The 24,330-nt window shown below is 61.5% G+C and overlaps 9 protein-coding genes across 9 annotated transcripts; 5 read left to right on the top strand and 4 right to left on the bottom strand.

Annotated features, from left to right (window-relative positions):
* SDRG_02730 (hypothetical protein) lies at positions 1–1,705 on the bottom strand. Its single transcript, XM_008608327.1, has 2 exons — positions 1,217–1,705; positions 1–1,170 (listed from the first exon to the last, which is right to left on the bottom strand). The coding sequence occupies exons 1-2, from the start codon at positions 1,658–1,660 to the stop codon at positions 127–129; spliced, it is 1,488 nt and encodes a 495-aa protein (XP_008606549.1). The 5' UTR covers positions 1,661–1,705; the 3' UTR covers positions 1–126.
* Positions 1,706–2,563: 858 nt separating this feature from the next.
* On the top strand, positions 2,564–3,871 carry SDRG_02731 (acetyl-CoA acyltransferase 2). Its single transcript, XM_008608328.1, has one exon. The coding sequence runs from the start codon at positions 2,658–2,660 to the stop codon at positions 3,843–3,845; it is 1,188 nt and encodes a 395-aa protein (XP_008606550.1). The 5' UTR covers positions 2,564–2,657; the 3' UTR covers positions 3,846–3,871.
* Positions 3,872–4,194: 323 nt separating this feature from the next.
* SDRG_02732 (hypothetical protein) lies at positions 4,195–6,915 on the top strand. Its single transcript, XM_008608329.1, has 5 exons — positions 4,195–4,482; positions 4,527–4,988; positions 5,032–5,130; positions 5,177–5,310; positions 5,357–6,915. Exons 1-5 carry the CDS (start codon positions 4,239–4,241, stop codon positions 6,875–6,877), a joined length of 2,460 nt encoding a protein of 819 aa, XP_008606551.1. The 5' UTR covers positions 4,195–4,238; the 3' UTR covers positions 6,878–6,915.
* Positions 6,916–7,262: 347 nt separating this feature from the next.
* SDRG_02733 (hypothetical protein) lies at positions 7,263–8,680 on the top strand. The gene is made up of 5 exons (XM_008608330.1): positions 7,263–7,384; positions 7,430–7,542; positions 7,592–7,973; positions 8,023–8,102; positions 8,153–8,680. Exons 1-5 carry the CDS (start codon positions 7,372–7,374, stop codon positions 8,486–8,488), a joined length of 924 nt encoding a protein of 307 aa, XP_008606552.1. The 5' UTR covers positions 7,263–7,371; the 3' UTR covers positions 8,489–8,680.
* Positions 8,681–8,843: 163 nt separating this feature from the next.
* SDRG_02734 (hypothetical protein) lies at positions 8,844–9,516 on the top strand. Its single transcript, XM_008608331.1, has 2 exons — positions 8,844–9,160; positions 9,205–9,516. The coding sequence occupies exons 1-2, from the start codon at positions 8,872–8,874 to the stop codon at positions 9,477–9,479; spliced, it is 564 nt and encodes a 187-aa protein (XP_008606553.1). The 5' UTR covers positions 8,844–8,871; the 3' UTR covers positions 9,480–9,516.
* Positions 9,517–9,580: 64 nt separating this feature from the next.
* On the bottom strand, positions 9,581–10,135 carry SDRG_02735 (hypothetical protein; the record flags this gene model as incomplete). Its single annotated transcript, XM_008608332.1, has 1 exon — positions 9,581–10,135. One exon carries the CDS (start codon positions 10,133–10,135, stop codon positions 9,581–9,583), a length of 555 nt encoding a protein of 184 aa, XP_008606554.1.
* Positions 10,136–10,249: 114 nt separating this feature from the next.
* Positions 10,250–12,341, top strand: SDRG_02736 (hypothetical protein). Its single transcript, XM_008608333.1, has 7 exons — positions 10,250–11,271; positions 11,313–11,373; positions 11,416–11,658; positions 11,711–11,776; positions 11,824–11,952; positions 11,999–12,057; positions 12,111–12,341. Exons 1-7 carry the CDS (start codon positions 10,295–10,297, stop codon positions 12,268–12,270), a joined length of 1,695 nt encoding a protein of 564 aa, XP_008606555.1. The 5' UTR covers positions 10,250–10,294; the 3' UTR covers positions 12,271–12,341.
* On the bottom strand, positions 12,311–18,871 carry SDRG_02737 (hypothetical protein; the record flags this gene model as incomplete). The annotated part of the gene is made up of 8 exons (XM_008608334.1): positions 12,311–12,882; positions 12,935–13,077; positions 13,123–13,254; positions 13,308–13,427; positions 13,478–13,812; positions 13,863–14,977; positions 15,031–15,465; positions 15,514–18,871. The coding sequence occupies 8 exons, from the start codon at positions 18,869–18,871 to the stop codon at positions 12,311–12,313; spliced, it is 6,210 nt and encodes a 2,069-aa protein (XP_008606556.1).
* Positions 18,872–19,162: 291 nt separating this feature from the next.
* Positions 19,163–23,848, bottom strand: SDRG_02738 (hypothetical protein). Its single transcript, XM_008608335.1, has one exon. It carries the CDS (start codon positions 23,806–23,808, stop codon positions 19,216–19,218), a length of 4,593 nt encoding a protein of 1,530 aa, XP_008606557.1. The 5' UTR covers positions 23,809–23,848; the 3' UTR covers positions 19,163–19,215.
* Between the last annotated feature and the right edge of the window lie 482 nt (positions 23,849–24,330).

Raw genomic sequence — 24,330 nt, forward strand, 5'->3', positions numbered from 1 at the left:
GTCAAAACCCACAGCTACAATGACTCGCCAACGTTGTCGTGCATCATCACCACCAACGACGCAACAGCACCACGTATCGTCGAGTGATGCATTCACTACTCGTTTGAATATTGTCATGGCGCTAGACTACTCGGCAGCGACCGGGGCGCTCACAAACGAAGCGACGGCAGCGGCGATCTCGCGGCGCGCCCAGCGCATGTGGCCCGAGTCAGTCGTTGCGTTGGGCGCGTGCATATCGGCGCAGTGGGCCGTGCCTTCGATGAAGATCGGGCGCGCCGACTTGGTGTTCATGTGCGTTGCGTTTTGGACGGCGAGCGCATGCCACGGGTCGATGGTGCCGCTGGGAAAGACGACGTGGTCGACCGTTATGTCGAGCGACCCGTAGCCAACGTTGGTGCCGAGCGTGTCTGGGTGCGCGTTGATCTGGAAGACGCGCTTGCACACTTCGAGGCCGACGTTCTGGAGCGTCTGCGTTTTGAGCGGCCAGAACGGCGACTGGTTCGACTCGGCGGTTTGAAAGTACCCAAACTCGTTGCACGTCTGGTAAAACCATTGGCGGCTCGAGCTCGTGCCATCAAACTTGGTTTCGCTGAGCACCTCGATTGTGCCGTTGGCCGTGCCTTCAAAGTTCGAGTCGAGACACGGCTTGGTCGACGCTGTCTTGACAAACGCGACGAGCTGCGCGAGCGAGTCGTTGCCCTTTGCAAAGATGTTGCAGACGTCCGTGAGCGTCGGGCCCGCGTAAATCGCATTGTACTGGGACACGCCCTGGAAGAGCGACATGACGGACGACTCAAACACTGAGTCGTCAAACTCGTTCTTCATCGGCGCGCACGGGTGGAAGAGTTCGTTGAGCTTTTGCCGACCTTCGCGGCCGCCGTCGAGAAGGCTGTGGAGGGCCACCATGGCCTGCTCGACCGCGCGGTAGCACTCGCCACCGCCAAAGTACCGAAGACCGTTCCCGACAACTTCCATGTACTCGGGAAAGTTCTCTTTGGCCCAGAGCGGCGCCGAGCTTGCGACGCTGCCGGCGACGAGCGACGGGTACTTCAGCTTGAACCACGCAGCGAGCGCACCCGGATAGCTGCCGCCGAACGCGACCCACTTGCTTCGGCCGAGGCCGTAGACGCCCGTGAGGTAGTGGTGGATGCGAGCGAGGTCAAAGAGCGCCTGAGAAACTACATGAGCAAGGGGCGTGCGAAGCCAAACAAAGTACCTGCTGGCTCGAGAGGTACTGCAAATTCGTCGTACTCATGTCGGGCGTCGGGTACGACTTGCCATAGAAGCGGTGCTCGACCGCCACCATGAGCGCACGGTGCGACTTGGCGAGCGTGTAAATGTAGTTGCGGCTCGAGAGCGCCGACGCCGAGAGCGGGCCTTCACCGCCAATGTACAGAAAGACCGGGTAGCCCTCACCCGCCCAGAACTCGTCGTTCACAAAGTAGCGCTGGTTCCAGTGCTTGCGCGCCGCGACGGGCGCAAAGTGGTCGAGGACCGCCTCGGTGTAGTTGTGCTCGGTCACGGCCGGGATCCAGTTGTTGTCCGGGTCGTACTGGATGTGATGGGCGTGGCCGCGGAAGCTCTCGAGGTGGTGGCGCGTCGCATCAACCGATGTGAGCGCGCAGAGGATGCTCAGCGCGAGAACTGAGAGGCAGGCCATGTCGTTGTCGTCTTGCCGATCGCCAAATGACACTCATGACCTCGCCCGGCTCCAACTCAATGAAAAGTGCAATTGAGTCTCGATACTAAGTGCTTGTATACTCTGGGGGCAACATTGAGTTTGAACGCGACCGATTGGCCAGCTGCGTTGAAGTAGCCAAGCGACCATGTGGTACGGATGGCAGCGATCTTTCCGGCGCGTTGCCACCACACGTTTGACCGACGACCGGACAAGCGCTATACTACGGAGCTGCGTCGGACGAGTGACGTGGTGATGACTCAGTAGCATGTTCGATGCTTTTTTCAAATCGGAAAACGGCGTTGAGACGCCGTGGACGTCACCGTTGAATATCCATTCCAATTTGGCTTCGACTCAGTTCACGCACCTTCCAGTGCACCTTCCACACATTCTGGAGTCAACGCGCGACCGCTCACCATACGGGGTTTTGAGATTGAGTTTGGAGGTCGCGGGCGATGATCCGAGTGTGCTGTCCGTTGAGCCCTGCGCTGAGAAATGACACAATGCGGAGGCATCCGAGGATCGAGGATGACTGCATGCTACCACACTCTGCCAGACTCGGCCAACGTCACTTCTCGTCGACCAGTATGCGCTCCATCGAAATGCTGCTCCACACGCAGGTGCGCGGCTCGAAGCCCATCGCCGTTGAGGTCGTGCTGACGTTGCATGGAGCCAACCTGCTATACACGAGTCGCGCTATGTGAAGCGCTGCTGCCCAAGCTCTCGATGGTTCGTATCGGTCGGAGCTGGTGATTTGCGCCGATGACGCGAGGCCACGTGATTTCAACGCGGGCGCGTAAATTTGGCTATGCGTGGTATATATGGCTGCTATTTGGTTATTTGTGGCAGTGTGGTCTGTTGCGATCTTGCCGCATCCGGATACGGCGGCACTTGAACTTGGGGTGTTGAGTAAACTGCTGTGTCGAGTCGAACTGGCGGCGGATCCTCGGACGCACTTCTCAATCTCGCACCTCGCAGCATGAGCAACATCTTTGTCGTCGCGGCCAAGCGCACGCCCTTTGGCGCCTTTGGCGGCAAGTTCAAGTCGGTCTCGGCCACGGACCTCTGTGCGCACGCGACCAAGGCGGCGCTGCAGTCGGCCAACCTCGACCCGAAGCTCGTTGACACGGTCATTGTCGGCAACGTTGCTCAGACGTCCAAGGACGCTGCGTACATTGCGCGCCACGTCCAGCTCAAGGCGGGCATGTCGATTGAGAAGCCGGCGCTCACGATCAACCGCCTCTGCGGCTCGGGCTTCCAGAGCATCATCAACGGCATGCAGGAGATCCAGCTCGGCGACGCGTCGATCGCGGTCTGCGGCGGCGCGGAAAACATGTCGCAGGCGCCGCTCGTGGCCTATGGCGACAAGGCGCGCTTCGGCGTCGGTCTCGGCGCGGGCTTAAACCTCGAGGACTCGCTCTGGTCGGCGCTCACCGACTCGTACGCCAAGTGCGCGATGGGTATCACGGCCGAGAACCTCGGCGCCAAGTTTGACATTACGCGCGAGCAGTGCGACGAGTTTGCACTGCGCTCGCAGACGCTCTGGGCCAAGGCCAACGAGGCCGGCGTCTTCAAGGACGAGATGGCGCCCTTCGAGATCAAGGTCAAGGGCAAGATGGAGACGGTCGACACGGACGAGCACCCGCGTGGCACGACGCTCGAGAAGCTCGCCAAGCTCAAGCCCGTCTTTAAGGAAAACGGCCTCGTCTCGGCCGGTAACGCGTCGGGTATCTCGGACGGCGCCGGTTCGGTCGTCCTCGCCAGCGAGGAGGCGGTCAAGAAGTACGGCCTCAAGCCGCTTGCGCGCGTCGTCTCGTACGGCGTCGTCGGCGTCGACCCGTCCATCATGGGCATCGGCCCGGTCCCGGCCATTGAGCAGGCGCTCAAGCGCGCCAACTTGAAGTTCGACGACATTGGCCTCGTCGAAATCAACGAGGCGTTTGCGGCCCAGTACCTCTCGTGCATGAAGGCGCTCGGCGCCGACCCGGAGAAGGGCAACCTCAACGGCGGTGCCATCGCGCTTGGCCACCCGCTCGGCGCGTCCGGCTCGCGCATCATGGCACACCTCACGCACGCGCTCCCGCGTTCGGGCTCCAAGTACGGCATTGGCGCGGCTTGCATTGGCGGCGGCCAGGGCATTGCCATCATCTTGGAAAACGTCCAGTAAATCCATGTCTTGTATACGCTTGCCGATCGCAGCATGTGGTGGGATCCAGTGGGCTGGCGCGTGGCTAGTTCGTAGCAGTGGTCGGCAAAGACTATCACACTCTACGTCAATACCGGCATCTTGATAGCGCAGAGGGGACGTCCGAAACCAAGTGCATCACGGCGGAACAGCGACGACATCAGGGACCAAAGCCGAAGTAAAGGTGCTGCACCGGCTTTCGTGTTGCAGAATTGTTGCTTCCGTGTCTGTCTCAACGTGGCATTATTGTTCTGTTGGGATTATGTATCAAGGTTTCAGTTCGGTTTCATGTTTCCAGTCGACAGGTTGTAGTCAAACATTCCGCTATTCTTGGCGCTGTTCGGGCGAAAGGGAGCCGACCAGGGTGCCGACGGCATGAACGCAACGCCGTGCGCTTGCTCACGGTCGACCGCCGCCGGCTTCTCAACGACCGTTTGCTGCGCGGCGCTCATTCGCAGCTCGGCGTGGTCGTGCTGCGGCCAAGCCTACTATCACTACATTGCACCGAGCCTCCTCTGGGCTGTCTTTCTTGGCTTGACGATATATGCCCAGCTGCGCCACGATCTCTTTCGCGACTTTGGCCGGTCCGCCCACGAGCTCCACGACATTCAAACCCAAGGTACCTCCCTCCCAGCAAGCCGTGGTGCTCAGTGGATGCAATAGCGCTTGGCGTCGTCGTCGCAAGACGGAAACGAGTCATATTTGGCAAGCCCGTGCACGACCCGCGGCGCGGTCTCATGCTCGGCGCCATGTGGGTCGAGTTGGGTGGGTTCAGCTACTGCCCGCTACAACTGCTCCAGTACCAGCTCTGGGCTGGCTCGCAGATCGGCCACTTGAATGGCGACCTCCAAGTCGCGCTCTTCACCGTCTTGATATGCCTCTTGCTGCTGTCATCCCTTCCGTCACAGGGCGAGCACCACCGCTGGGACCGTCCGCTCAAAGTATCTCGGTCGTTCCTCTTTGACTTTGGCTTTATGACGTTTGTGTTTACGACGCTGAACGTCGCGGGCTGCACCAACGGCGTCGACGACGTGCGTCTCGGGTCGAGCCTCACGTGCGCGAGCCCGTTGACGTACTGGATCGTGCTCCCGCTCGGGATCGCTGTCTTTGGCTGGCTCTACTACAGTACGCGTCCTTCTTCTTACATAGTCGTTGATGCACCCATTAGGCACATTATTGTACAAGAAACAGCTCGCCTCGGATGTCTACGCCGTGAGCTTTCGCTTCCAACCATCGTTCGATGCAATCATGGCCGTCACGCGCACGCGTACGTCCAGTGAACTGCGGTTGCAACTCAAAATGAGCACATCTAGTCGGTGGGTTGAGCCTCTTTACGGTTGAAAAATGTCTCCTCGTGCTCGACGCGTGGTGCGTCTCGGTCGTGCTGAGTCTTTTGTACCTCGTGTACTTTGGCGCGCTCCTCCGGCACAACTACAAGTGCCAACCCGTACGTGGTTGGATATCATTTTGATCCATTTTCATATGTTTCCTAGTGCTTAGGGGTCGGATATTTCCCCAACAACTTGCGCGCCGTGTCTTTTGCAACGTCGTGCTATACGGCCATCGTGCTCCTCCTTGTGTCGCTCATCCAGCTCTATCGACACCACGAAGGTGCCGATACGCCCGAGTGGACGCTCGTGCTTCTTGCGCTCGGCGCGTACCCTGGCGTGGTGATTTTCATCTGGCGCTGGAATGGCCGACGCGCACGTATGTTTCAAGTGCCGAATGTACCGCTGCTCGACGGGCTTGCGCACGAGACGGACCGTGTCCGCGCGATCGCTGCCGTCAGCGTCACGCTCGAGATTGGCACGCGCGACCCCGCGACGCTGAAAGCCATCATCTTGGCGCTGGACGCGACGCTCCGTCGGCACGATATGGTGGTGGCGCCGGCGTATGCGTGCCAAGCACTGTGGTTTCTGTGGCAGAGCCATTTTGACCTTGTCGACAGCATCTCGGAGAGTACGTCCGACCCGATCGTGCCGTCGGGTGCGTGGGCACGCCTTCTGGGGCAAGTTGCAAGCCGGGGAAGCATTCTCAATGCCAGCGGCAGGTTGCAGGTGGCGCATACCCAGTCCAGGCGGCGGCTCAGTACGATTCGACTGGGATCCGTGAGCAGCTCTGTGCTCATTGAACTGGTCGAAAAGTCGCTGGACGTCACCCCGGCTTTCCCAGGCGCCTCGCCAAACCGGATCACGGCCGACCTCGACGTATTTGCATGCTTCGAACACGTCCTTGCCAAGCTCGCAGACCTCACGTGGAGCGCGTCGCGCGACGCACGGTTCCTTGCGAGCAAGGTGCTCCACGAGATGTACCAGGCAAACGTCGTTCGACTCGGGGCACGCACCTTCTTTCGCATGGCGGTGGCGCTCACGACCGTGCCACTGCATGCCAAGGCATATGCCGCCGCCAAGACACTTGCCAAGCTCTCGCGAAGCCACAGTGACGGCTGGATCGCGTGGCTCGTCGCTGACGACGCGCATACCCTTGGGACGCTTGTCGATGCGCTGCGACTGCACGTCGACGACGTGGATTTCTTGCAAGAGCTCCTGCCGTTTCTGCTCCGCGTGCTCCGAACCCTCTTGACGCTCGGCATGAAAGGCCCCAATCCGACTACGTACATTTCAAAGTCGGTGGCCGCGACGTTGCTCGAGCTCCACTTCGCGCCGCTCCCGACCGAGATTGCTATCCTCGTCGACGATGTGCTCTTTGCGCTGCTTCAAGTTTGGGACAGTCGAAAACCATCGGCCAACACGGGGCGGCGGTCGTCCAAAGCCCGCATCCTCCCGGGCATGAGCGGCGGGCGACGGCTCTCACGGGCCCGTATCCTTCCCGGCAGCAGCATTGGACGGTCATCCGAAGTGGTCCACGCGCCTTTACTAAGTGCAGCGCAGCTCCAGTCTCTCTACGACCGCAATGGCATGCGAACGTCCGTAAATGGCGGGCGGACGCTGCACCACAAACCGTCCAGTGCGTGGATAGCGGGAAAGTCCGACGACACCTCGTCGAAGAATTAGACGCTGTTGCAGTATACATGCAGAACCTTACCGTGCCACACCGGCGTAGTCTTCTACTGGCGCGAATACCGTGACGAGGTGGCGAGATGCATCGAGATTCGACGATGGCTGCTTCGTCAGCAGGACGACAGTGCAGCACCGATGGAATGACGTATGTTGCATTGAAGACGCTAGCCGTGGACTACACCGTTGTCTTCTCGAGAGCACATGCCCCCATGTCGACGTGACGCGCCCGTTGTGTCCTGTCTTGTGCTCTGCTGGAGCTTTTGCAATCTTCTGCCACCGGGATTTCTCCGGCAAGTCGGTTACAACGCGTATTTTTCGCCAAATGAAAAAGCGCTCGCTGCCACTCCTTTGTTTTCTATGTCGCGTATGAAACCAAGTGGACGGGTTGAGACTACAGCATACAAAGGCCAAGTGCAAGCGCATGTCGCAGCTTCACACTCAAGTGGGTTCTGTTTCCGTTCAAGTTGACATCCATATAGGCCAGCCGGATGACCAACCACGGTACGTGCTGCAGACCGTCGCCTCTTGCTCATGCTCGCCATGTAGGAGACAAGGCGGCGCCCGCCGTGTGGTGGCACGCGCCGGCCATCGACTTTGTCGCGGGCTCGATCGGTGGCTTTGCCGCCAAGTTTGTCGAGTTTCCCTTCGACACGATCAAGGTACATCGTCGCCGTCAACCGATCCACGACACTACTATCGCACGAGTAGGTCCAGCTGCAGACGAGTCCCGAAGCTGGTCGCGTGAGCGCGCTACGTCAAGTGCAGACGCTCGTGGTCAACGAAGGCCCGTCCGCACTGTACCGCGGGCTGCCGTTGCCGCTCGCTGGCACGGTCATGGAGAGCGCGTGCTTGTTTACGACGATGGGCCAAGTCAAGAATGCCTTGTACGGGCCCGACGCGCACGACTTGCGGCCGTCCCAGGTTGGCCTCGCGGGTGGGATCACGGGCTTCTTCATCTCGTTCCTCTTGAACCCGATCGAGCTCATCAAGTGCCGCATGCAAGTGTCGACGCTGAGTCACAAGGCCACGTACCGCAATACGGGCGACTGCATCGCGTCGTCGATTCGGCACGAAGGCGTCGGCGTCTTTTGTACGGGCGCATAGTTGCGTGCGATTAGCTTTCTCATGCGTATGGTTAGATCGAGGCTTTGGCTCGACGCTGCTCCGCGAAGTCCCGGGCACCGCCGCGTGGTTTACGACGTACGAGACGACGCTGCAGGTATTTGCGCTTGCATTGCCGATGGCGATTGCTAAGTCGCGTGTTTCTAGTACCTCCGTCGCACCAAGCACGACGAGTCGCCGTGGGACGTGATCTTGGCCGGCGCCATGAGCGGTATGGCGTACAACGTCGCGTTCTACCCCGCCGACACGATCAAGTCGTACATCCAGACACACTCGTGCGCCAAAATGAGCATTCCGAGCGTTGCGCGGGATATTTTTCAACAGAACGGCCTCGTCGGCTTCTACCGCGGTCTCCTTCCGACCATCTTGCGTGCGGTACCTGCCAACGCCGTCCTCTTCTACTGCTTCGAAGGCGTCAAGACAACGTGCCACAACGCGATCCACGAGCCTCGGCATGCGATGGCTCTCGGCCAAGCGCCGTGATTGACACCCGAACTACTACCAGTAAACTAGATCCACCTACTTTTTGCGCGACTCTGGTACATCTACGATCGCTCTCGAACATGTCCCTTGCGAGACGAAGGCCCAACGTGCCAAATCGCGCCTTCAACTGCAATCTGGACCGCTCCCACGATCCGGTGCTGGATAAAAACACGCCTCGTAACGTACAGAGACGACCTAGGAAGGTGCATGTACTGCCACTGGAAGCACAGGGACATGCATCGCAACATCGATGGGCGCTTGTGCGACCACGACCGAACCGCGCCGAAAACGCATGAAAGCTTCAAGTTGCGTGTATGTATCCAACCCTGCAGTATGAATACCAATAGAATATCGAGTTTGACAGTATTTGCGCAAGTGGCAGCATGACCAGCAACGAGCCGAGCGACGCGGCGCCGATCGACGTCGACACGCTCAAGTACGTTGCCGGAACAGTCTGCGCGGGCGTCTTTGGCGGTGGCTTTTACCTCGGCGTCCGCCGGCAAAAGACCCACGCTGCCGAGCTCGCGGTTCTCGAGAGCAAGGAAGCGGCCGAGAAGCTTGCGTCAGGCGAGCCGATGGCGCCCAAGCCGAAGGTCTTCTCGTGGTGGGAGCGCGCGCTGGGCGTAAACAAGCCTCACACGCCGGGCGGCGCCGCAGCCAAGGCGCTCCTTGGTACCCTGCTCTTTGGGTACGGAGAGCTCATGCATGGTGGCTAGGTGGTACGATCCTCGCTGTCGTCGGCTCCACTGTCTTCTTCTCGGTGCTGGTCAACGTGGCCGATGAAGAGGCGCTGCACAAGTTTAGCTCCAAGATGACGCGCGTCTTCCCGCCGCTGCGCCATGGCGTCATTCGTATCTTTGGCATAACGCCGCAGGCCGGCCCGACGCCGGAAGCGCTCGCCCAAGAAGACCGCGAGTGGGCCGAGATGGAGCTCGAGATGGAGGCGATTGCGGCCGCCCCTCGCATCGACCCCAAGGCAGCAAATGAATAGACTACTACAATATGCATTCTCCTTCATTCGATGCAGGTGGGAGTCGTCAAGACAACGACTCTAACTCTATAGGACGGCCTCGGCGCTGCGAGGTCGAGGCTTTACGCAGCGTCATCTTCGATCTCGACGGCAACGATCTCGTCGTCGAGGACGCGGACGCGCACGTTGCCATCGTCGACGTGCTTCTTGATCGTGCGCCATTCCGGCGTCTTCTTTTGCACTTGAAGCGACTCGATCATGTCACCCGACTCGTCGTCGAGGAGGCTCAAGTAGCCGTCGGCGTCCATGCCCACACAGCTGTATGTGCGCTCGACCGGCGCCGGCGTGGGCTCGCCGCCATTCTCGCCCGACGAGCCCAAGAGCTGCTCGTGGAGCTTCAAGAGCCGCTTCTTGTGCTTGGTGCCAACGACGCCGAATGGCATTGCGAGCGCGTCCTTCACGAGCAAGAGCACGTCTTCTTCAGCGGGAAAGAGCTGCACGTAGAGGCGGACGGTGTCGAGGAGCCGCTGCTGCGGCAGCTCGGCGAGGCGCGCGCTCTGGTTGCGGAAGAAGAACTTGCGCAGCTTGGCGACCTCCGACTTCCATTTCGAGCGCTTCCCATTCGGGTCCACAAAGCCTTGCGCCGTCGTCCAGAAGAGATCAATGCGCTCGTCCATGCCTGCCCAATACCGATATGCCCCGGGGTGCCAAACGTTGTTTAAGACCTATACTCTACCTTGATTGTGTACACCGGGGTACGCATCGCGTGAAACAACGTTAAACGAGTAAAACGTACTCTGCGTTTGCCTGCCAACAAGCACACAAGGAAGAGCAGCATGTTTGCGAAGGCCTTCAACTTGAGTGGCAACACGCGCCTCAAGGGCAAGGACGTCAAGAAGCTCCGCGTGGACCTCCTGCGCGCTTGCGCCATCGACGGCGACGTCGCCTGGAGCTACCTGGAGAAGGCGCCGATCGCACGCGTCAAGCTCGCGGCGCCGTCGCGCACCTTGCTCTACACGGACGCCGACATGAACGTCGTCGCCTTTGACATTAACGGCAAGGGCGACGTCGTGCCGACGACGTTCCTGCTGTGGCACGAGCCCGAGCTCCGCAACCGCATGCCCATGCTCACCGTGCACGCGCCCGTGAGCCACTACCTCTTGCGCGGCGCCGACCCAATGCTGCCCGGCGTTGTCCGCCGCTTCGAGACACCGCTGGAGAAGGGCCAGCTCCGCGCCGTCTGTATCAGCGGCAACCCGATGCCGTTCGCAGTCGGCTCGATGGTCGTCGACGACGACCACCTCGCGTCACAAGGCTGGAAGGGCAAGGCCATGGAACTCTACCACGTGTACGGCGACGAGCTCTCCAAGATGGGTCCGTCCCACAAGCGCTTTGTGCCGGATGGCTTTTCCGACTCGATCATTGAACCGACGTCCGAGGACATCGCGGAGGCGGCGGCGATCGAGGTGCAGGGTCTGAGCGATGACGAAGCCAAGCCAGCGCCTATCGACGACGGTAGCGACAACGAGGACGAGACGACGAGCTTGAGTGTGCCCGAGATGGACGCGCTCCTGGAACATTCGTTCTACCAAGCGATGAAGAAGATCAAGCCGAGCGACGCGCCGATGCTCGGCAACCAGTTTTACGGCAACTACGTCTTGCCGCAGCGCCCGCTCGGGTCGACGATCCACCTCAAGGGCACGTCGTACAAGAAGTTCTCTGTCTTCCTCAAGGCCATGGCCCACCACGGTTCGATTGAGCTCAAGGAGCAGGATGGCGTCCAGACCATCACGCTTTTCCGCAAGACCCACCCGTCCGCATCTCGAAGTGAAAATACGTGCTCATCAAGCGTAGGGACGTGGCGCGACACACGCTGCATCACTCGGAACAGGACGCGATCGACCAAGCCGCCGAGGTACGTACTTGGTCAACCAGCATCGTGGCGACGGCCGCGTAGGAAGCGACGGGCGGAGCGTTTGTGCCGGGGCAGCACGCGCCCGAAGTGCTCCAGCTCTACCGGCTCACGCAGCAGACGCAGTTGGTGTGCGACAATGCTTCGCTCAAAGAAACCTTTGCCACCAGTGAACTCCGCAACAAGCTCAACGCGTACATCAGCGCGCACGGCCTTGTGGACCCGCGCGAGCCGCAGTTTGTCAAGCTCAACCCCGACCTCACCGACGCCTTGTACAAGAAGAAGCCCGTGCGTTTGATGTCGCTCAGGAATGCCTACTTACGAGAGTGCGTATGCGTAGGACGCGGGGTACCCGGTCAAGCTGCCGCGCAAGGACATTCTGTCGCTCTTCCTCGACCGGCTTCGGGTACGGCGATCGATATCCATGGCGCATCGTACATGAATGGCATCAAGGCGTACCACGCCGTCATCTTGTACCCGGGCCACGACGCCAAGGAGATTGTGGGCGACTTCAAGCCCGTCCATATCAAGACAGAGCTCTCCAAGCGCCAAAAGCCCGTCACAATCGTCTCCAACTTTGCGGTGCGATTCGATACATTGATACTTTTGTAGCCAGTGCGTTTGGTAGCAATTTGGCATTGACGCCGAGACGCTGGCCCACGACGCGCAGAAGAAGTGGGCGTGCAGGTATATACATCCTGTTTATGGACAACATTGTCACATAGTCCATCGTCACCTAGTGCCTCGGCGTTGCTCGCGGCCGAGAAGGCCAAGGAACTCGACGTGCACATCCAGGGCAACCTCGCGACCGACGTGGTTGCGTACTTGAGCAAGGTCTACAAGCTCCCGCCCAAGTACTGCGTGACCGAGTTTGGCAAGGGCATCAAGGCCAAGCGCTAAGCGTACAACCAAACAGCGACATGCTTGATGTATATTGAAACTAGTCGCGGTCAATGACGCCCTTGCTGTTGAGCACCGCGTACTCGAGCTGCGCCGAGAGCACCTCCCGACACGAGTACGCGGGCAAGTGCAGCGTGTTGGTGCACGTGCGTGCAAACGGCAGCGCACGGTCCACGTCCTCGTCGTCGTTGATGACGCGCCGAACGACTTCGAACGGCGGCTTGAGCGTCTCGAGGCCGACGCCGCCGGGCGGCAAATTGGGACACCCGGTCGCGTAGAGGAGGAAGGCTCGGCGCTGCGCCGTCGTCATCGACACGAGTGTCTGGATAAAGTACTCGATCGGCGCGCTCGCCGCTGTGTAGCCGTGCGCGAGCTTGATCGTTTGGCGCAACGACGCTTCCGTCCACTCGACGTCGACGGTGCCGCAGAGCGCTGCTTGGATCTCGTGCGCATGCAGCAGCCGGAGCTTCTCGGTCGCGACCACGTCGTTGAGGCCCTCGCGGAACGCCTGCACCTGGCCGGCAATGCCGCGGCCGAGCCAAATGTCGAGCACCTGCTCCACGTACGCCGACAGGTTCTCCGTCGTCACACTGAGCACGGCGCCGTTGGCCACTATCGCCAACGTCAAACTAGCAATTCAAAAGAAGCCAAGGCGGCGTCGTACCGAGCTCCGTCTGCGTACACGGGTCGACAAACGACAGGTCGACAGCCTCGAGCCAGTCGGTCACTGGCGTGCCTTCGATAGTCACGGCGCTTGGCGCTTGTGTCTCAAGCGCCCGGGCCGCCTTGTAGAGCGAGTAGAGAATCCTACACGCTTGTGAGACGCCGAGTACAAAAGGACGCGCGACGCACCGGCCCGGCTCGAGAAAGATCGTCGGGAGGTCGTGCATTGCGATCGGCTCGTGCAGCACGAGCTGTAGAAAATGCTGTGCGAGCGGCAGCGGCAAGAGGCGGTCGTCCAAGAGCGCCTTGCCTGCCAAGCGTCTAACGAGATCGGCGCTGAGATTGCCGTATCAATCTATCGAGACGTGTTGTACCCCACGAGGCGGAAGCGGTCGAGGAGCTCGGTGCGGCCGCGGGCGTCGACCGTTGGCAGCGGAAAGAGACCGTTCGGGTGCCGAATCATATCGTCCGACGTGTCTTCATCCCCGCGGACCCTAGGATCGTCGTATGAGGACTGCAATAGGCAACCCAATGTTGTTTATACCAGAGCGCCAGAGGTGCATTCGACTGCAACGCTAGCGCGGCCGCCGAGTAGAAAGCCGCAGTGACGCCCGAGCCATACCCGCGCTCCCCGACAAACACAATGTCGAGGATGGCTTTGCGCTTGCCGTGCACCTTCATGACGGCGTCGGCCGACTTGAGAATGTCGCTGCGCTCGACCTTGGCGCGTTCTTTCGGGAGTGGCGAGATCGAGAGCACCTCGTCCGACTCGGTCGACGGCTCCAAGTGGTCGCGCAGCCAGTGGAGCGACCGTGAGCAGCCAAACGCCGTCGTACGGAACAGCATCGATCGGAGCTCGAGCGGAAACAAAAATTTGGACTAGACACCAGCAGTATAAGAACACCGTCATGCGTCAATCTACCGCAGACCTGGCGCGTGAGCTCGTCGCACCACGCGGGGTACGACCCACTCGTGATGCTCAGCACGTCGTGCAGCTGCAGGCGCAGCTTCCGCGACAAGCGAGTGTTGACCCACATGTCGGCGTTCGCGTCATTGCCGTACTGCTTGTAGAGAACGGCGAGGAGGCGCAGCGCTTGGTGCAACGCGCCGTCGTGCGCGGTGTCCATTTCTTGCGATTTCGGGGCCACTACGTCACGGTACGTCGTCGGTTGCGTCGACGGAACCGCTGGGACAGGAGTCGACGCTGCGTCGTCATCCCACAAGACGGCAAAGTCGCAATACAACGAGTACATGCACTTCCACGGCGCCACGTTGGACGACAGCGCGGTCGATGGCTTGAGGCGCGAGAGGCAGTGGAGCAAGTTGTCTTCGGGCTGGAACGCCATGAGCGTTGTCGGTGCCGACGCCGACGGGGCTGCCAGCGAGCCCTCCGAGACGCCCAGGCTCTCCAGGTAGGCCGAGAGGAGCTTGCAGCGTCGGCTATCGCGACACAGGTGCGCGACAAAGTCGAAAAAACCGCTTAGCGTGAGGCAGGTACGCGCATGCTCGAGGGCCGCATACTGGCTAAACCAAATGCCTTCCTCAGACGCCAGCAGCCCGAGCTTGACCGCCTTGACAAACGCACCAAAGTCCTCGAGGCCCAAGGTCAACGTGCTCTGGACGTTGACGGGCGCGGGTGGCAGCAACGTGGGGCGACCGCCAGTCGCAAACGCCTCGAAAAGGGCCGTGAAGATGGGTCGCACCGAGTCGAGCAAGCTCTTCTGGTTCATCGTGAGCACAAGGCCCTGGAGCGGGTGGGTCGGGACGCCCTCGTCGTGGCCCTTGTCCGAGTACTCGCCGTACCCCAAGAGACAACGCACTTTGGGTGGCGCGTCACACGTCCATGACGCGCCGTCACGGACTAAAGTCGGCGGCGTCGGGGCGGCTCTTTGCTTGCCCTTGGCCTTTTTGGTTGGCGGTGGCGTCAACGTTGCTGATGCGTCGTCGTCACCGCGGGGCCGCGTCAAGAGGCGGCGCAGTTGCTCCATCATCGGCCGACCGCCTTGCCGGAATTGAGATTCCAGCGCGCCCATCATGCGGTTGACTAGACAAAGCACGTGGTTGATCCAATAGAGCAAACTTAACGCCAAACTGTACCTTTGGAGGCGGCGGATCCGGGGCGCGCGCGCGGCTGGTGGGCGACCAGCGTCGCTTCGTCCACCGTGAGCGGCACGGGCGCGCCCTCCGTGCCAAAGGCCGCGTGCACCAAGAGCTGGTGGCGCTCGAGCCGCTTGACAACCACGGCGCTCACGCACACTTCCGAGAGCGACGAGCGCAACCACACGCGGTCGCCCGCCATCGACGTCGCGGCCTGGTCGAGCTTGAGAATGTCCATCAGACGCTTCCGCTTCCCGCGCGCTTCGGTCATCGCCGCGTCCTGCTCCATGTCCACGTCCAGGACACTGCCGTCGTCGTCGTCGTCGTCGTCATCGTCCTGCATGTCGCCACCCTCTTCGTCGTCATCATCCACTTCGTCATGGTCGTCCATGTCGTGCTCATCGTCGGCTTGTTTTTCCTCCTCCGACGCCGACCCTAAACGCGAACATGACGAACCTGGCACGCGCGCGCATGCAAATGTACCGCGCCGCTTCTTGGCCCGCTTGGAGCGCCGAGTTTCATTCTTGTCGTCGGTCTTCGCCTTGCGCTTCAAGCTCGGGTCACTTCCAAACGCCTCCACGTTCATCGACACATTGGCAAACACAGTGAGCGGCTTCTTGACGAGGCGGTACGGCTCTTCGTGCAGCACCTCCTCGGTAAAGTCGTCACCGCGCGAGACCAAGTGGCAGCCCGAGACAGAATCAAAGCCCGCGACGAGGCACTCGACCCACTTGCCGTCGATTTGGCGCCAAATGCGCTGGCCCACGAGGTTCCACGCGTACACCGTCCACTTCGGATCAGTGAGCGTCGCGCACCGAAACACCGTGCGCTCAAACGACGAGAAGAGCGTGAGCGGGGACGCATGGATGCTTCGCGGCGGCATGCTCGCGTACGTCGCGCACTGCGGCGTGAGGCGGAGTCGGCACCGCAGCTGGCGCGTGAGTGGGTACAGCTCCTTGCCCTTCGCGAGCCCGTAGCTCACGACTGGCAGCGTTTCATGGAGCCCAATCGCTTGGTGCAAATGATGCACGAGCTTCGCGAGTGACGGCTGCCACGGCACAGGGGATGCCTGCAGCAGCGAGAGGAGTGTCGGGACGACGCGCGACTTGGTAAATTCGTACGTTGTGACGCCATTGTCGACACTGAGAAGCCGCAATATGTCAGCCACGCTTCCACGGTCGCAGGCCGCCTCGAGCTGCGAGAGCACATCGGACGCGGTTGTCGACGCGGTCGTCGTGGGCGTAAACCACGCATAGAGCGCGTCGAGCCACGCTTGGGCAAGACCCGCGAGCGTCGCGTCGTACGTCGGTGCTTGGCGCGACGCGATGGTTGACACAAGAGCGAGAATACCCTGGCGCTCCATCTGCACGATCCACTCGGTGCGCTGGGGCCGCGTGAGCGCGTGCAAGAGACGCAGCGCCAGCACAAACGGACCCACGGATGCCGCCTCGTCGCGCGCTTGATGCAGCTCCATGAGAAGACCCTGGATGATCTCGAGGAGGCGCGTCATTTGGCCAAACGAGAGGTCCACCGACGTGTTCAAGATGGCGCAGACCGCGCCGAGAATCGTCTGCGCAATCGCCTTGTTGTCGATCGTCGGGCAGAGCTCGAGGAGCGTTGCTAGGAGCTTGGACGTGAACGCCGCGACATCGGCGTCGGGAAGGTCCACGGCGCATTCGATCGAGTCGATGCTTTGGGACCGGCCCCGGTCGTCGCCCGACTGCTCGTCCATCGACTCGTCGTGGACGGTGCCGTCATCGCGGCCCATGTCGTCATTGTCCTCGTCTCCTTCTTCTCGTTCGTCGTCCAGTTCGTCGTCGTCGTCGTCGTCTTCTTCGTCGTCTTCTTCTTCCTCGTCAAACTCGCGCTCGGACGCTTCCGACTCGTCGACGCCGTCATCGACCATCCAATCCCGAGCAAACCACGCCGGGGGATCGTCGCTCTGCTCGTCCTTCTGGCTGTCGTACAGCGCGAGGAGCTTGACGCACGGGTTACTGGCTTCGGTGTCGCCCGCGGCGGCCAAGGCTTCGGCGACACTACGCCCGTTCGCGTCCAGCAGCTTGGGGTTGGCGCCGTGCTGTAAAAAGTACGATAGCACGTCGCAGCGTCGGTGCAAGGCGGCCGCGTGGACCGCATCCGGTAAGATCTCGGCGCCTTTTTGGACGAGGAACCGCACCATCTCCATGGAAGCGTGTTCGACCGCAAGCAGCACGAGGTCGTCGGTGCCACTGAGGCTTGCGCCATCGCGAAGGAGCGTGTGGACGGCAGGAACGGCACTCGCACGAACAAACGCCGCCATAAAGTCCGTCAACGGCGCCGACGCTCGGGGATGGACGCGCCGGACGACATGCGAGAGAAACCGAAGGGTGCTCGTGACCACGGCTTCCGACTTCGACGTCTTGAGCACGACCGTGAGCTGCGCGAGGAGGTCGGTCGCAACGGTCGCCGAGATGATGGTCGATAGAAGCGCCGGTGCGTCATCGAGCAGGTGCGTCAAGAGCGTCACGGCGGCGCGGCTGGCTTCGTGCCCGTCGTCCTGCTGCACCATGATCACCAGTAGCTGACGAAGGCAATGTTCCGGCATTGTGAGGTGTGAGCTCTTGTGCAGCGAGAGCGACCGGTGGTAAAGCGTCGTGAGGCTCTTGATCGCGGCGATTTGGACGCGTGGGTTGGCGTGGTGCAGGGCGTGGGCGATCGCGGTGACGACCGCGTCGAGCGGCAGCATTGGCGCATGCTTCGTCGCCTTCTTCTTCGTCTTCTTGTCCGGCAGCTTGGCCTTGGTGCACACCTTGTGCAGCATCGCAAGCGACGTCAAGAGCACTTGGAGGTGGAGCGTCTCGGCAAATCGCACGAATTCGAGATACGCGATGAGCGATGGCGGGTCGCAGAGCGCGCGAAACGCCAGTGGGTGTGTCGAGCAGACGACGTCGAGGCCGTTGAGCGCCTCTTCGGCAAGCTGCTGCCGCAACTTCTTGTCTGTTGTCGGCGACGCCGCCATCTCGTTCATCGCATCGAGGTACATGTGCATCCAGTCGGCGGCGGCCTTGCCGTCGGCCGCGCGCTCGTCGAGCTTGACGAGGTAGTTGAGCGACTGGCATGCCAAGAGTCGGCACTCGAGCGCAAACGGAGACTCTTGCTTGAGGATCGAGCAGAGCAACGTCATCATCTTGGTATCGTGTTTGAGTCGCTGCGACTTGGGCCGCCCGAGGAGGAGGCTGACGCCAAACCCGGCGTCCGTGTCGGCGGACGCATCCATCATGGCCAAGTGGTGTGTGATCGATTGGAGCGCGTCGACAAGCGCCGTCTTGGACGCGCCCGGTGCGCAGAGCGCCTCGAGCTTCTCACCCGAGATGCCGAGTTGCGGGGCGTCGCTGCGAGAGCTCTTGTCCGAGAAGAGCCCCAGCGCCGAGGCCAGCGATAGCCCGCGGTGCGAGTTGAGATGCGCTGGGTTCGGTGTCGAGCACACGCTGCAGACCTGTGCATCGCGTGGGTTGAGTAACGTACATGCACTGCAAGCCCAGGACGACGCTGACGCCGTTGCAGCCGGACCGGCCACCTTGGCGGTCCCACACATCTCGCAGATCGACGACGACCGAGCGTTCTCGTATGTGCACGCAGCGCAATTCCACGCCGCAGCCGCCGACTCGTCGCCGGACGGCTGGCTCATCTCGACCTCGCTCGATGACGACTCCATGCTCTCGTCGCGATCCTCATCGTCCTCATCGTCCTCGATCTCATCATCGTCATCGTCGTCGTAGTGCTCCATGGAGCCGGCGCCATCCGTCCCGCTGCCCAGGTCGGCGCCCCGCAGCAAGCGCCCGTTGTCGTCGTCGTCCGCCATGCTGCTCGAGAATCGGGATCAAACGACCACAAAAGAGAACAAACGGGGGCGTGGCAATGGACAGCAGATGCGCCGCGGATTGGCTAAAAAACAGCCAATCACAGTGCGTCGTCACCGGACCGCTTATCCGACTCGCAGATGTGACCCGACATTTTCCAGCGAACCGCCAGAGTGGACATATTGTCATTCGGGTAGACCGAGGTACATTGACCAACGTACAATATTGTAGTGTCGTCCCAATCCGCTTACTATCTCCAAGGCGTTCGGTTTCGCCCAACTCAAAAAGCAAAATTGAATTTGAAGATCCACGCATTGAGCTAGGCAAGTGTTGATATTGCACAATATTAGTTGTGGAACAAGTCGTCCATCGTGCTCCCGAGGTTCTCAACCAGCGAGACGGTCGGGAAGAAGCGCAGAACGTACTCGGACCGGTCCATGTGGTACTCGCCTCGGACGGGCGCGGGCGGGAGGTTGCTCGAGAAGAGCGACGCCGTCCGGATCTTGGTCGCGCGGCAAGAGAGCACGCCGTCGTCGAGGAGCATGAACGCCAAGCACCGCGTGTCTTGAAGCCCGAGGAGCCCCCGGAACTGCCGCTGGAGCTCGGCTTCGCTCAAGCCCGGGTAGCGCCACGCGAGCATCGCAGCCTCGCGCTTGAGCACAAGCAGGCATGTCGTGTTGACGCTGCCGTCCAGCTGCAGCCACGGCCGGGACGTCGTCGGCAGCTGCGACTCGTCAAAGCGCACGGCACCGTCGTGGACGGCGTACGGGCGCAGCTGCCACAGCGCGGCTTCGGACGCCGCCACGTAGCGCAGCTCGGCAAACGTGTGGGCCTCGAGGACCTTGGTGGCAGCGACGAGGGATGCAAGCCGGGACACGACCTGCGACGTCGAGTACCGCGGTCGATACTGCTTGAAGAGCTTGGAGCTGGCGACGCCGAGCGGGCCGGCCTCGATGAGGAGCCGGAGCAACTTGGTCTCAAAGAGCGTTGCGCACGCGTCCAACGAGGCATGGCTCACATCGCAGTGGCACTCCCACGCCTCGTCCAGCTCGTCAAACATGTTGTCGTCGTCGTCCACCATGTCCATCTCATCGTCTTCGAGGCCATAGACAATGTCCGACACGTCGTGCTCGCTCCGACTCTTGGACGTGACGCTCCACTTGTCATCAAAGAGGTCGGGCGACTGGCCTTTCGTAAAGCGCACGAGGTGCCCGACAAACCCGTCCGAGTACTTGGCGTGGCCCTTCTTGCGCGGCGGCTCGACGTCCTGCACGTCGGCTTCAAAGGTCGGGAGGAGCGAAATCGCGCCCGTGACGGCGCCCGAGAGCAGCACCGCGAGGTGGCCCGCGCCCGTGTTGGCCGGCACGTCCGCCTCCACGTCGTCGAGGCCGTTCAATGACGCGGCGGCGTCCGCGGCCTCGAGACACATGGGCATCGGGTGCAGCGTTGGCGCCAGGCGCAGAAAATCAAACGTGCTCGGCGCGAGCGAGAAGCCCCGGCGGTGTCCAAGGTCCTTTTGCGTTGCTTTGACAAACATGTGGCTGAACCAGAGGTAGCGCCACACCATTTGGAGCTCGGTTGTGCTCCAGCGCGCAAAGAGCGCGTCCGCGACCTTGGCGTTATAGACCTCGTTGGGCTCGAGCATCATTTGGACAGCGCGGACAAAGCACGCGTACAAGCGCGGCGACTGGTGCACCGTCATTTCCTCCAAAAAGAGACCGGACGGGTTCTTGGCCGAGAGCATCTCGGCTTCCATGTCCCGCTTGCGCTTCTTGTGGACCGGGTTCGTCATGAGCGACTGGAGGCGGCGCTTGAGGTCCATCGGGCGCGCGTGGCCCACTTTGGTGCACATGGCCTTGTAGTTGATCTTGGTGCGGCCGAGGCGCGGGTTGCGGAACACGGCCTTGGGTTCGTTTGGCAGCCTGAGCTCGACCGGGACTGGGATCTGCCACGTGCTCGGGAGCTCGTCAAAGTAGAGCAAAAGCGCCTTCTCCTCGGTCGCTTCCATGAGCGGGTACTTGAGCTTCATGCGGATCGGCTCGGCCGAGACCTTGACGGGCCGCTTGCGGTGCACGTTCTTCGGGACGTACGACGCGACGTGGTTCGAGTAGCGCTCGTCGCGGCGCTGGCGGGGCGCGATCGGCTTCAGCCGCTTCACCGGCAGCTTCTTGGGCGCGACGCGGTCGATCCACGCGTGGCGCACGTACGACGCGTTGGCACTGACAAACATGGCCGGCGACACAAAGCAGGGCGACGCAAAGCCGTTCTCGCCCACGAGCTCGAAGCGCGTGCGCTCGATCGAGATGCACTCGACAATGTCCCAGAACGCGTTGACGTCCGCAACCGAGTTGAACGTATGGCGCACGCGGAGCTCATGGTTCTCGTCCACCCGTTTAAACTTGAAAAACGTCACGGGGCGGAGGAAGCTAGTGTCGTCCAAGAGCACGACCCGGTCGCGTCTCTTGGCCTCGTGGACCACCGGGACGTCCATGTTTGCGCGGTGCAATACGAACCGGCCGCCGGTGATCGTGTCTTCGGAGGCCTGCAGCACCATGTCGTCGACATCGTCAAAGACAGCGGGGACGACGCTTGCGCGGGCCGTCACCGCCTCTTGGACGACGACTCGCAGATCCCGCAAGTGGTCCATGAGCCGTCGAATGCGGCGCCACTTGTTCTTTGTGATCTTGCTCAGTACCGACTCGGAGAGGTCGTGCCACGACGGCGCGTCCGACCGCAGCACGCGCGTGAGCTCCGTCTCTTCGGCGGTCGTCATGCGCTCGCACGAGCCAAAGATGTGCACAAAGTCCGAGAGCGGAATCCGCGACATGACTTGCAACAGCGAAAACGTGATCGGCGACGGCGTCGTTGTGTCCCAGAGCCCGAGCGACATGAGGATCTCGCAGATCGCGACGTGGAGCAGCTTGGTGCGGCACGCCAGCCCAAACGCCATGCCGAGCCGGCGGTTCTGCTGGCCCAAGACGACCGTCAGCCGCTGGGTCGAGAGGTGCGCGCTCTTGTTGTACACAATGGTCTTGGTCATCGGCGTCTTGTGGGCGGCGAGCGGGTCCCGGACGACGATGCGCATCGAGTCGTCGTTGTGCAGCATGCCGAGGTCCGAGACGTCTTCGTGCGCAAACGTCTCGATGAAATGGCGGATCGCGGGCTGGCCGGGCGCTGCGACGGCGCTTGTGAGAGCCACACAGCGCACTTTGCGGCGGTGGCGCGGGTCGCTTGACGGCACGAGCACGTCGAGGAAGACAACCGCCTTCTTCTTGACGAGCCCCTGGAAGATCTTGGTGATCGTCCGGTGGTCGACAAAGCCCTTGGACGTCTTGGTGGTCACATTGTCGTGTTCGCGCAAGACGAGCATACGTCGGAACGTCGCCAGCGACACGATTTGCTTCTCTGTGACAACCGCAAGTGCAAACTCGGTCCGGACATCAATGACGTTGGCCACGGGCTGCTTGCCCGAGCTCGCGAGCACCGACCGGAGACTCGGGCGATTCATATCGACGGGCGGCGTCTTCGCAGCAGTGGTCGGTGCCGCCATCAATGCCGATGGCTTCCTCTCGACGTGCGTCGACGGCACGCGGAAGCGATACGACGTGCTTCGCCCAACGAGGAGCTTCTCGGTCTCCAAGCTGTAGCTGAGCAGGAGCGACTGGACCTTCTTATAGCACACCTTGTCGGACATTCCGCACCGATCTCGAACTTGGGGAATCGTGAGGCCTTCGGGCGTCGCAGCGATGAGCGAGTAAATGTGCTCGAGCGGCCCGAGCTCGCAGCGCGGCGGGTGCGAGAGGCGGAACGCAGGCACGTCGGTGAGCGCGCCCACTGGCGGCTCGTACACCTTGACGCACCACAGCTTGCGCCCCGACGAGCGCTGGCCGGACCGGCACGTGGCCATGAAGACTTGGACCGGGTACGTCGCGTCGCGCAGCATCTCTTGCACAATGTAGTTGCGGATCGTCTCTTGGAGCCGTTTGCTCCAGTTGAAGCGCTTGGCGATGTCGGCAAAGACGGCCGTCGACTCCTTGTGCGCGCGGAGCGACTGTAGCATGCGCGTGACCATCGAGCCCTTGTTGTAGAGCTCGTCTTCGAACGTCGCGCCTGGCGCTACCATGCTCGGTCGAAAGAGCGCTGCGTACCGCGTCAGATGGATCATGTTGAAGCGCTTGCTCTCGAGTAGGATGATGCGCTTGACCACGAGCTTGCGCGCAATGAGGCCGTCGATGAGATGGTGGGCGCGCTTGACGTCGCTCTGCGCGAGGCTGCCGGCCAAGTCGGTGATCGCCAAGCCCTTCTCGCGTGTGTGCGCGACGCGCTCGAGGATGTCAATGTACACGGGGTTGAAATCCGACTCGGCGTACGAGATACCGAGCACCTTCAAGCGCAAATCTTCGTTCGCAATCGCAACGAGCGACACGTCGACGTAGGCGTCAATGAAGGCAAGCCCTCTGACGTCAACGTCGGGCTGCGTCTCGTACGGCATGGGCTGTCGCACCGGCGGCGGCGGCACCCTACGGTTCGGCGGCGCCTTGAATGGCACGGACGCCACTTCAATGTCGGACGCGCCGCCGCTGTACTCGGATGCGCTGTCGTCGCTGTCGCTCGTCTTGCGTCGCTTCTTGGCGGGCTTGGCCTTTGGCTTTGGAGGCACCTTGCGCTTCAAGCTGGGTACCACGACCTCGTGCTTGATCGGCACTCTAGATGCAGGCTCGATGCGATAGAACCGGATCGGCTGCTGCTCGTACGCGCCTTGGCGCAAGATGGACCAGCACGCGTCGCGGACAGCCGGATCCTTCGTCGGTTCGTACATGTCAAAGAGCTCGCGGATCGAGACGCCGTTGCGGCCGCCCAGCGCGATGCTCTCGTACAGCGTCGGCATGAGCCGCAGTACGCTCCAGCGCGCCTCTCTTGGTGCTTCGGTCCGTCCCATGGCCCACGCACGGTTGGGTCCGCAACCACTTGCACTTTTCGAAGTTCGCTGCTTCGACTCGGTTCAGACCACGAGCCACACGCCGCCTCGATAAAGTACGGTTATGCCTTCGAACTTCGATTTCCATTTTTGGCATCTTGCCGACAACGCGCCGACGGCCTCGCAACCCACTGCGTCGACAAGGGTACTGTGGCCGGCGACTGCCTTCGCCATTGCTGCAGCTAGAGTATTGCACTCGACTGCGAATAGCGTCGATGCTATCGGGATGGGCAATAAAACTCATTGGGACTTCCACCGCAACAGCTCAACGCTATCGCCATTGCACGTCACGCCCTTGTCCGTCCATCCAGTGGCGCAGCCTAGCCAGGCGTCGCCTCTACGAAGGCATGTGTTGCCTCGCAGTCGTTCACCGGCAGCGCCCACCAGCACGGTGCGCTGGCCACGGCAGTAAGCTCGGTGCGGCTGCTAGAGATGTATGAGTCGCGTCATGCTGCATTGGCGTTGGAGGGTTGAGTGCAAGCT

This window comes from Saprolegnia diclina, assembly GCF_000281045.1.
Source record: "Saprolegnia diclina VS20 unplaced genomic scaffold supercont1.6, whole genome shotgun sequence".
NCBI classification, from domain to species: Eukaryota; Oomycota; class Saprolegniomycetes; order Saprolegniales; family Saprolegniaceae; genus Saprolegnia; species Saprolegnia diclina.

Coding starts and splice junctions, on each gene's coding strand:
- SDRG_02730 (XM_008608327.1), bottom strand. CDS start 1,660: ATGGCCTGCCTCTCAGTTCTCGCGCTGAGCATCCTCTGCGCGCTCACA. Junction 1,171..1,216: donor AGTACCTCTCGAGCCAGCAG/GTACTTTGTTTG, acceptor GTAGTTTCTCAG/GCGCTCTTTGACCTCGCTCG.
- SDRG_02731 (XM_008608328.1), top strand. CDS start 2,658: ATGAGCAACATCTTTGTCGTCGCGGCCAAGCGCACGCCCTTTGGCGCC.
- SDRG_02732 (XM_008608329.1), top strand. CDS start 4,239: ATGAACGCAACGCCGTGCGCTTGCTCACGGTCGACCGCCGCCGGCTTC. Junction 4,989..5,031: donor CTTTGGCTGGCTCTACTACA/GTACGCGTCCTT, acceptor TGCACCCATTAG/GCACATTATTGTACAAGAAA. Junction 5,311..5,356: donor ACAACTACAAGTGCCAACCC/GTACGTGGTTGG, acceptor TATGTTTCCTAG/TGCTTAGGGGTCGGATATTT.
- SDRG_02733 (XM_008608330.1), top strand. Junction 7,543..7,591: donor TTCCCTTCGACACGATCAAG/GTACATCGTCGC, acceptor TCGCACGAGTAG/GTCCAGCTGCAGACGAGTCC. Junction 7,974..8,022: donor CGAAGGCGTCGGCGTCTTTT/GTACGGGCGCAT, acceptor GCGTATGGTTAG/ATCGAGGCTTTGGCTCGACG.
- SDRG_02734 (XM_008608331.1), top strand. CDS start 8,872: ATGACCAGCAACGAGCCGAGCGACGCGGCGCCGATCGACGTCGACACG. Junction 9,161..9,204: donor CGCAGCCAAGGCGCTCCTTG/GTACCCTGCTCT, acceptor CATGGTGGCTAG/GTGGTACGATCCTCGCTGTC.
- SDRG_02736 (XM_008608333.1), top strand. CDS start 10,295: ATGTTTGCGAAGGCCTTCAACTTGAGTGGCAACACGCGCCTCAAGGGC. Junction 11,272..11,312: donor CTTTTCCGCAAGACCCACCC/GTCCGCATCTCG, acceptor CATCAAGCGTAG/GGACGTGGCGCGACACACGC. Junction 12,058..12,110: donor CAGAAGAAGTGGGCGTGCAG/GTATATACATCC, acceptor ATCGTCACCTAG/TGCCTCGGCGTTGCTCGCGG.
- SDRG_02738 (XM_008608335.1), bottom strand. CDS start 23,808: ATGGGACGGACCGAAGCACCAAGAGAGGCGCGCTGGAGCGTACTGCGG.